Here is an 11,201-nt window from a genome sequence, read left to right as displayed (position 1 = left end):
TATATATATATATATATATATATAAAATTTTTTGCTAAAAAATAGGAAATAACAATTAATGACAATTATGTTTAACGTAATGTTTTTGGATTCAAGGTCACTCTGCTCTGTCTCTAACAATAAATGTTTTCTAAGATTAAATATATATAAATTGAAGCATTAATCATACTTATCTGATATTAATAAATTCACTAGATGATTCGACAATTTTCGACATACGAATAAAAATATATTAATACAATATTAAACATATTAAATAATATTTAATATATATTAAATAATATTCGTAAATTATAACAACATTTGTTCGAAATCTTATTTATCTGCAAGATTAATAAGTTGAAAATATTATATTAAATTTAGATTAAAATTTATATGTTTTTAATTTAAAAAAAAACAATCATTGATAATTTAAAAAAGAAAATAATAATATATTATTAATTGATAAGCATGCATTTTTACTGCATTTTATGTGAATGTACATTAAAAACTATATATTTCATTTCTATGTAAACATATAAATTGCGTTTAAAAAAAAAGATAAATTATAAATATCTAAATATAATAGTGACCTCTATCGTCGAATCGTATGTAATAGAACGAATTTAGTCAATTAACAACTGTTTTATCGACAGAGTAAATCCTGGGGCAATGACCTCGATGTTGAGAAGTGCTTGACCTATATATCACTAACATATCTAGCATATGTATGTACACGTGTGTAACTCATGTTCTATTATTTTTTATCACAATCAATATAATTAATTATTTTCATAATTTTTCTTTTCTTAGAATTTTTATCATTTTCAAATTCAAAATTAGCAATAAATCATGCATCACATTTTGTATAACAAAAAAAAAATTTCGATAAACATTTAATAAAATAGAATGTGAAGATTTTCTCATACTTCATACTAATTGTAAGTGTCATTCAAGTATATTTTATTCAATTTATATGACAATATAAATATGTATAGTATTGAATATAATATTCGACAATTATTGATTAAAATTTAGTTAATTTTATTTTTGAACAAAAAATGAAATATTTATTCATGGTCATTACCAAAATAGTTACTTTAATAAATAGCTAATCAATAGCATAATAATCTATGTCAATAATATATGATTGATTATATTGTTTATATATAAAAAATATAAATTATTATTGATATTGAAAATACAGTTCGATTTAGTTGATATTTAATTATCTAAAATTTTCAATATATTATCATCCTGTTTAATTTGAATTTGTAAATTATTAATATGAATATTAATTTCAATATAATATAAAAATTTAAATAATTTTATTTAATTTTATTTTGTATTTGTAGAAACAATTAAAGGTCGAACGAGGGCAATATCCTAAGAGTCAATGTCCTATTGATGACAACAGGGAACACACCCGATTCAGGTCGTAAACGATTCACTGTTTCGGAATAATAACATCAAAATTTTTTAATAATATAATATATAAATAATACAATAATTAATACTTTTATTCTTAAATAATATAAAAAAATGATATGAGAATAACATAGTAATGTTTTTAAGGGTATGTTTCTGAATTGCGTACCTGCCACCTCGAGGGCACTTCCAATTATTTGTCTCGTGTGACGATAATCCAACACCAAAAAATCCGATTCAGCCACAAGGGGCTGTTATTTTCGTCACAAAACACTACACATCTTATCACAAAACATTACACACTTTCATTACAATGTTGTCTTTTTTATTTGATCAAGTAATAATCAAAAACAAATGTTAGTTTATACAAATTCACCTTCGTACTCGGCGCAATGCCGCCATATTTCCTGTTGTTTCGACTATCCGATTCTATAATCCCATTAACTATAAAATAACTTAAGAAAGGCATACTTAAAGCATATTTTAAAATTAATTCTATTTGATAATATCTTATATCAAATTAGTAATATAATTTACAAATTTTAATTTAACATAAGTTATTAATTCAATTTTATTTTTTAAATATATTTGCTGTTATTTAATCATCATAAAGGAAATTTGAGTAATTTCTATGATATTGTAATATCTTATCTTTGACTGAAATTTTATTTTGTGATCAATCATTTTATTAATCAGTAACAATTTGAAGCAGAAGTTTAATATCTTATAACTGATAACGATAATTGTATAATCCGTGGATTCTGGATTTAAATTTATATTAAGTAATAGTTCTATATGTTATAGATTTATGGTGATGGTGATTGTTGTCATAATCATACCTTATAGTTATATAAAGTTAATTATAATATTTCATTATGTATCATTCTTTAATAGTACATGTAAATAATATTAAGAAATATTTATAAAGAAAAATAAAATTGATATAACATTGATGAAATAAAAAATTGCTGTGTTATATTAAAGAAAGAGTTTAATTATATTAAATCAAATCTTATTTTTAATTATAATGAAGATATAACGAAAACTTTTATTGGTAATTTTGATGATTTTTAACTATTTTTGATAATGTATAACCTTTTGATTTCACAATGAAAAATGAAGATATAAAAAGTTAACATTTGAACTTTTATTAAATATAACTGGATAGTGCTTAATATAATAAAAAATAATTCTAATAATTTGAATCATAGATTTTAAAAGACAATTATTTATCATATTATTAAGACAAGAATCAAAAAATAATTTATTTTCTCTAATTATAATCATTAAAAAATATAAAATTAAAAAAAAAAATTATTTCTCATTATAAAAAATATAAAAATTTTGATATTGACTTTGTAAGAAATAAAAAAATATAAATAATACAAGTTTAATTCTTTACAATTTCATTTTAGCTTGTTTCAATTAAATTACTAACATTGTAAAATATTTTAAATAAATATAAACTATTAATATAATAATATTAAATTTGCTTTATGATATTCTATATATTGTATAATTATATTATTTTTTAATTTTATAGTAAAATATATATTTTATATACATAAAGAAAACGAAAAAAAATATATAAATATAAAAGAATCATAAATGTATTGAATAAAATTATACAAATATAGCATAGCATGTTCATTATGAACTTTTCATTCATTTTTTATTTACACAATAATTTAAGAAATACATTACATTTTGTTTAAAATTTTTTTATTATTTCATTTCATGTAAAAATGTATCTAACAATTATGTACAAAATAACTAAATTTGATTAGTACCTAATTTGTTATATTTTTTTTTAATAATGATTATAAAAACTATTATATAAACAATCTTTTTTTTCTTTTTCTCTCTTCGATACAATATAAAAAAATCAATATTGATCACATTGATATTACAAGATTGATAATAACAATTTTTTAAATATTCAAAATTTCAATAATTCAACAATACTTTATTCAGACATTTTTTAACATATATATCATCTTTGATTTTTAAAAATTTATGAAATTTATAAATAGATTGGAACTGTAAAGAGAGAGGGAGAAAGAGAAAGAGATAATAAAATATAATTATTTAATTACACTCTCAACATCATTCATTAATTTTTAAGATATACTATAAACTATTAAGTGAAAATATTTAACATTAAATTTTGTAGGTACTTTTGTTAAAATAAATTTTTATAATATCAAAATGCAATTATACATTTGGATATTTACTAAAAATTTTTAACTATTTTTCATTAATTTATTTTCTTACAAGAAGAAATGTTAGTAATTTTATGTGTAATAAATAATACATCATTACATATTTACTATTTCTCATTTTTCTATTATTAAGAATAATAATTTTTTATCGTTATTATAAAGGCAACATTTTAAGGCCTCGAATTTTAAAATTCGAACGATATAGAATTTATTTTAATTTTTTTATCAATTCACTGCCTTTAATATTAAAAATATACCAAAAATTATTACTAGTATTAAGTATAACCGAAGTAATAATTTTGGCAGTGAAAATTTTTACATATTATCTATCATAATATAATAAAATTTTAAGTTCACATGGACGGAAATTGCTTTCCTATATGGTACTTGTATAAAGCTAACTAGACAAAATTATTTATATAAATTTATAAATAATTAAAAATTTCAACAAAGTAATGTACAATTGCCTGGAACAATTAACATTAAATTTAATAACTATTCATATAATAGTTTCAATGAGTTTGTTTCACTTCTAACAACTGGGGATAATTTTCAACTATGTTTAATAGAATTCCATCAATGTATGCTCTTAATTGTGTATTGACTTCTTGTTGTTCCTTTAAAGCTTGTTTTATCTGTAATGATTTGAAATGATATGATAATCAATATAATTAAATTTGAATAATATAAAATGGAATTTTTTTAAAATAAATAAATTCTTCAAAACGAACACAATTTTATTTTTGATGCCAGTTCATTTTTTCTAATATAAATTTAAATTGCGTATAACTCAATAAATAAATCTCGATGAACAATTTTATATATTATTTATTGTGTTTGTTTTGATCTTTAAATTTAAATTGATTTGAGACTCATATATTAATGCTACGTTTGTAATATATTAGCATATATTAATGCACAATTAAAATTTAACACATACTTCAGATATATTACAAGGTTCACCATTATCTCCAGAAAGTTGACCGTCTATCTGTAGTAAACCGAAACAACAAAAGAAAGAGAATGAAATAGATATATTCAGAATTATATTTTCTAAAAAAATAAGAACTATAATATACCTGATCTTGATTCATGCCAGCTAGTAATTCTACAGCGAGACTAGGTCCTTTTTCAGCAGAATTATTACAAGGATTTAACATTAAAAGTTCACGGCCTGCCTGCAGAGCCGCTGCAGCTTGCAATTCATCTCGTGATTCTTCTAAACCTTAAAAAAAAAATATATTTTTTATATAATAATATTATCACAAATAAACTTTATTAATAATAACTTTATTAATTGTAAAAATATTTATAAATATTTATAAATTAAAAAATATATATACTTTTATTACAAGCTTGAAGTTGTGCTACTTGTTGCATTAATTCTTCTATTTTTTGTTGATCTTCAATTTTCATAGTCAATTCTTCTTTAACAGCTTTAAGTTGATAATGAGCTTCGTTTGCTCGACTTATTGCTTGCCGTTCACTTTCATGAGCGCTATCTATTTCTCTTCTAGCTTCTTCGAGATCGTTTTCTAATCGATTTTTCTCTATTTTAACTTTTTCGAGTTGCTCGCGTAACCTTGCTATTTCATCTCTTAAACTAGTTTCTTCTAATTCTATTGCTTGTAATTTGATAGCATAATTTTCTAATTGCAATTGACGTTCGCGTTCTAAACGACTTGCCCAATCTCTATGTCTTCGTTGTTCCGCCTAAAATATAATATATTATATGTTTTATATATATTAATTTTACAAATAAAATTAACAATTATATTATAAGATAAAACAATAAGAAAACAAAACTATTATTTACTACATTATCGATGAATGAAGAAAAAAATATAATATACAATAAATACTTATTTAATGAAAATTACTTGAAGTCTTTCTTCGGCTCTAGTTTCAGCATCTTTGGCAGCTTCTTCTAACATTAATATTCTCGCCTGTAACGTAGCATTTTCTTGTTTTGCTCTAACATATCGTTCTTCTCCGACCGATTGAAAAGCATGCATTTGTTCTTGAATCATTTGAACCTGAAAAAAATATATCGTATATTAAAATTACATATCTTTCTATTTGTATTTAATTGATACGTGTATTATATAATTATATGTTAGAAAATATATATATTTTAATAGATATAAAACAGTAATATAATAAAGAAGTTTCTATAAAGAAATTACGATAGATAAGAATTACGATTCTATAAAGAATACAATAATTTTTCGTTTAAAAATTTGCGCTTGTGCGAGTTCATACTATAGGACTTCATAAAACAATAATTCTCAAATAATGCATATTTATAATATATAATATGTATATATTTATAACATTATTTGATACTGTTCTCATAATAAAATTATATAATTATTAATGAAATTATAATCTTCATATGTAGATTCAAATAATAATTTGTCTTTGTAGATTTACAATTAGCTCATACTGTATGTTCAATAAATAGTTTACTTTTAATAGTAGAATTTCAAACATAGATGTATATTTAATGTGAATTTATCTTGCAATGACTTATATAAAATAAACTTATATAAAATATGACTAATATTATTCTTTAAATAATTTTTTATTTTAATAAATTATTGTTTAAATATCATTAAAATAAAATTTATATAAAATTCAAAATCTAAACAAGAATTGAAATATCAATTTTAGAATATAAATTATAACAAAATAAATATTATTTTCATATCTATATTTAATATGAAGTGTAAATAAAGATTATATAATATGCAGATTGAGTAATTAAAATTTAAATTCAATTAAAATGGAGAATTTAATGATAACAATAAAATATTTTTTTTTTTATACTTGTCAATTGTCCATATTTATTGAATTAGAAAATAATACTTATTGATTTCATATATCTATTAATCTTTTCAAACTAAAAATGATAAGAGATTATAGTTTATTTATAGTTTATCATATTATATATAAAAGTTTGTATATTTTATTTATTTTTTTTATTATAGTTATTTACTTTTCTATTATCAAATAAGACAATATATCAATACTTAATAAAAGATTACAATAATCATAACGTAGTAAGATAAATTTATATAATTATTATAAATGCTTTAAACATTATCATTAATTTAATTGCAACGAAACATATTTATATTTAATATCATGTTATTATAATCATAAAGAAAAAATCTTATGATCTCGGTATATTGTCTTACTTGTTCGGTAAGCCGAGGACCACGACGACGAGGTAGTCGACTACCGCGAGAGGACGGTTGTCCGACAAATTGAAACTGGCCTTCCCACAAATCATATTCGAGGCCGGCTCCAGGTCCAGGAGACAGCCCCTCCCCGGAAGTTATTCGATTATCATGATCGTAACGTTCGATCGCACCTGTGTCTGATTGATCATCATAATTGTTCAAATCCATTCTAATTCGTGATGTTTCATGTCACGCCTGTATCAGGTAGACTCGTCATCCTCTTTAACTAATCCGATATAAAAGATTATTCCGTTAGAACGACGTGCAAGCACGCCGGTTCTCTATTCATCCTTCTTTATGAACAATATTATCGTCACTAACAACCTAACCTCAAAATTTCATGCGCTTACTATAAAATTGCGAATTTGAAGAATAAAAGCGCGAATAATCTAATATGTACAAAGAGAAACACAACACTACGCGCACATCCGTTTCTTTGGGCGTACTTCGAATATAATCGTTCGTCTCAATCGCCCACTGTAAGCTGGGAGTAACCGAGAGGCTATTTGTGCACTCCATACTACGTATCGACTAACTCCACTATATCACATGTATCATACGTGATATGTTACATGTTTTGATCATTCGTTTATTCTTACGCATATTTTAAAAATTTATTTAAAAATTAAATTAGTTTCCTCTTAATGTGTTCTCCTATTAATGAATTAGAGAATTTTAATTTTTTTATTATATATATTTATCATATATTATATATCTTCGAAAAAAATTTTTTTATTTTATTAATTATTTAATTAATAATTAACAAAATACTTTATATTATATATTACAATTGTACACATATATTGTTATTATATTTATATTATAAATATCAAGAATATTTTTTCAACTAATAATATATATTTATTTCATTATCAACTAATCCATATAAAGTGATAATTTTGAAAAATACACGAAGATACGCCCCTGATCATTTCACAGTGCTTGGTTTATACAACTATCGATATTTCATGTTTTAAAATTAAAATTATCTAAAAAAACATTTGTATGTATAACTAAAAGCAATTTTCATGAAAAAGTAAAAAAAAATCATTTATATGTATTAATATAACTAAGAATTAGCATTTCAAATATGTAAAAATAAAAATAAAGATAATATATTATATATGATTTATTTTTATTTTTTCAAAATAAATAATTTTTTTAGAATTATATATATAAGCTCAGTGAATCTAAGAAAGCTTCAAATAGGATTATATAAAATATCATGTAAAATATATGTGATGACTGATTTGAAATATTTCATATGATTCTTGAATTAGAATTCATTATATTTAATTTTTTATAAAAAGTAAATTTCAAAATAATCAATTATAATGAGAAGAATGAAGAAATTAAAAAAAGGCCAACCTTTCCATTCAATAAATCCTTCAGAAAATTTAGAACATGTCATACTTTATCTAGATATTATATTAACCATGCAGTTTTCACTCTAAACTTATTAATTTTTATGATTTTTTTGAATATTTGAGTAATTTATTTTGTTTATCAATCTATGTTATGACTAATCAATTTTATCATCTTGCATTGCTGATCGTATTTTTATATCATGTTTGCGTTGCATTTGTTTATCCAATTATCCAAAAAATGATATATACATATGGTATATACGTATTTATTTACTAATATATATAGTAAATACTAATATATTAATAAATTAATAAAAAAGTTTTTATAATACATTATTATTTATATTATGTTTTATAATTGTAACATTTGTATTTATTTATTCTATATGTTTTCTTAATTTATTTATAAATATATTTCTTTTTTGTGAATAATTAAGAATAAATATTATGTAACAGAATGCAATAATATTGTGATTACAATAAATACAATAATATTAATGATTTATTCGATTATAAAATAAAAATCGAAAAATTATCAATAATTTAATACAATATATGTGTAATTTTTTATTTAAGATTTAAAGAATTATGATGCAAAATTATAGATGCAGATTTAAAAAGGCATACTATTTTAAAACCAATACTTTTCATTTCATGCTATTATAAAAATAAATAATTTATTTGTTGTAAAAATAAATAATTTATATATATTTATGTTATAAAAATATGCACATTGATAATAGAACATCTAAAATTATTTTTATATTCAATATAATAATATATTTGTGATAATATAAATGATAATTGCAAAGGAAAAATAATATTTAAAATTCTTTTTTATCCAACAAATTTAATAGTATTTCATCAGTATTTTGATTTTTCTATATATGATTCATAATTCATCTTCATTAATAATATATTATCATAGTAAACCTGTAATAAATATATCAATGAACAATATGCAATTCAATACATAGGTAATAGAATTGGTAATGGAATCGAATCTATCTTAAATAAAAAATTATGTCTTAATAAAATATATTACCTTATTTTTTACGCAATTCATTCAATTATTCATAATCGTAAAATTTTTTTTCAGAAACTATCATAATAATTAATTTCACGTTCATAAATTTATAATATCATGAATGAGTAAAAAATGGAATATCAAAATCGAATATTTCTTAGTTTTCATTAAATTTTAGTTATTTAATTTTTACTAAATTTGTACTATATTTTTATTAAAATTTATTAGTTATTAAATTTATATATTATTTCTTCATTTTTTTTCAATTTTAAAAAATTCAATTCTAAGAGGCAACTGATCGAGTAACTTCATTCATAAATGCGTCATCTGTAGCATCATTAACTTTTTTTTTTTCCTGATGAAAATTCTATGATATCTTCATTCTTACTTTCGTTCCCTTTGTAAATGGAATGCTTCTGATATTTACTCGACGTAGAAGTTGATAGGGAATCATCACATCCTTCGCAAAAAACATCATAATCTCTATCGAGTGCATCATTTATATCAGAATATAGAACAAATTCAGCAGGATAATTCTGTTTTGCATCTTTTCTTCTCTTCGCAGTCTACAAGTTCAGAAAGATCATTGTTTGTAGCTGCCAATTAAAATCGCTTTTTTAAAGGATCCTATCCCCGCGAATATAATCTTGAATATTCATATTCTCTGCTTATTATTCATTATTAATTTTTTTAAATACTGTTTCCGTTTTTCAAGTTATGTTTTTTTCAAATCAATTGAAAATTTAATTTTCACGTTCATTATTCATTCAAATCTCTATTTCATTATTATATGTTAATCATTATATTATCATTATAATTAACAGACAGTTGGAAGGATTTTAGAATGATCAGAGAAAGGATTCAAAATTTATAGAGCATTTAACGTATATTTAAAAATCTTGTAAAAATAATAATAAATTTCAATTTCAATATCATAATGATGAATGATAAATTTATATTACTTTATTGTGCTGTCACGTTTTTATTATATATATCTTCTTTGTTAAATTCATTAAATTTTATATCTCTTTATCATAACGAACATGTTACAAAGAGTAATAGTCATCCACGATACCGGAACCATGATTCGCTCTAACAAATTTGAATCACCGATTCAGATTAATCGAAAGTGTTCAAAGAGTACGCTTTACACTTTAAAAATCTCCGATCATTTTTTTCCAACATCGTCTTAATATACGTAGAAACGATTCATAATTAATCAATCTTTATACTTTCAAAACAATCGCTATAGCGTAACGATAGCGGGGAAGACTAACAATAAATATAAAACAATAATTATGCTAGCAACCGGAAACCAGGTTTACCTGTGCTGGTTGCACTAAAGGAGGCAATCTGTCGTTTAATCTTCGCCGTGTATCGCGAGACAGAGACCAATAGAAAACAATGCTAACGATGCACAATAACAAAAAAAGCAGTAATACAATATTGAACCAAGAGAAACCTTTTGATTCTTGGGATACATCATTGTAATAATGCGGTGAATAAAATCCAGGATGATATGGATAATATGGATGAAAATGAGGATAAGGTGGTGGATAGTAAATGTAAGGTGGAGGATGTGCTGGATGAGGTTGATGAAACCTGACGTCATCTGCGGAATTTTCGGAGGATCTTGATCCATAAGGTGTATTAGTGGCACACATCTACGATCTTGATGATTTATAAAGTTTCCTTTCCCTTATCAAACATTAAGTTTATATGTTTTCTGTGAATTCGGTGAAATTATAGATTTTACGCTCATATCGCACGAATCATAAGAGCGATAATTTTGTTTCACAATGATGATAAACGTGAGGTTAAACATCATTTTTTATAGATAAATTTTGACACGTTAAATATCAGAAATAAGAGTAATTTGCAAAAAAGTTATATATCGATAATATTTTTGATTGTGAGAAACTTCAAGTATTTG

At 22.2% G+C, this 11,201-nt stretch overlaps 3 protein-coding genes across 6 annotated transcripts in view; all 3 read right to left on the bottom strand.

The window, feature by feature from the left end:
• Positions 1-1,843, bottom strand: part of LOC102671946 (neuronal PAS domain-containing protein 2-like) — a 69,682-nt gene extending 67,839 nt beyond the window's left edge. For both annotated transcript variants that reach the window (XR_421874.2, XM_006616306.2), the window contains exon 1: positions 1,577-1,843. The gene's annotated coding sequence lies outside the window, so the exon portion shown is untranslated. The remainder of the gene's footprint in view (positions 1-1,576) is intronic.
• Positions 1-11,201, bottom strand: part of LOC102671617 (rab11 family-interacting protein 4) — a 16,998-nt gene that overhangs the window by 1,190 nt on the left and 4,607 nt on the right. The window contains exons 1-6 of one of the 3 annotated variants that reach the window (XM_006616305.2): positions 7,006-7,407; positions 5,510-5,665; positions 4,973-5,342; positions 4,709-4,854; positions 4,570-4,620; positions 4,044-4,264 (exon numbers count right to left, since the gene is read on the bottom strand). In XM_006616305.2, the coding sequence (XP_006616368.1) occupies positions 4,142-4,264; positions 4,570-4,620; positions 4,709-4,854; positions 4,973-5,342; positions 5,510-5,665; positions 7,006-7,026 (867 nt within the window). In that variant the 5' untranslated portion in view covers positions 7,027-7,407 and the 3' untranslated portion in view covers positions 4,044-4,141. Of the gene's footprint in view, positions 1-4,043; positions 4,265-4,518; positions 4,621-4,708; positions 4,855-4,972; positions 5,343-5,509; positions 5,666-6,829; positions 7,408-11,201 lie in introns of those variants that run through there. The other 2 variants (XM_006616304.2, XM_006616303.2) reach the window with 2 other exon arrangements.
• Positions 10,446-11,195, bottom strand: LOC116185711. The gene has a single exon (XM_031510768.1). It carries the CDS (start codon positions 10,930-10,932, stop codon positions 10,570-10,572), a length of 363 nt encoding a protein of 120 aa, XP_031366628.1. The 5' UTR covers positions 10,933-11,195; the 3' UTR covers positions 10,446-10,569.

This window comes from Apis dorsata, unplaced genomic scaffold, assembly GCF_000469605.1.
Source record: "Apis dorsata unplaced genomic scaffold, Apis dorsata 1.3 scaffold_257, whole genome shotgun sequence".
Lineage (NCBI taxonomy): Eukaryota > Metazoa > Arthropoda > Insecta > Hymenoptera > Apidae > Apis > Apis dorsata.
Note: the sequence above shows the minus strand (reverse complement) of the source record. Positions and strands in the feature narration are given on the sequence as shown.

Bases quoted from the DNA above. Each gene is read 5' to 3' on its own strand.
- LOC116185711 (XM_031510768.1), bottom strand. From the start codon at position 10,932: ATGTGTGCCACTAATACACCTTATGGATCAAGATCCTCCGAAAATTCC.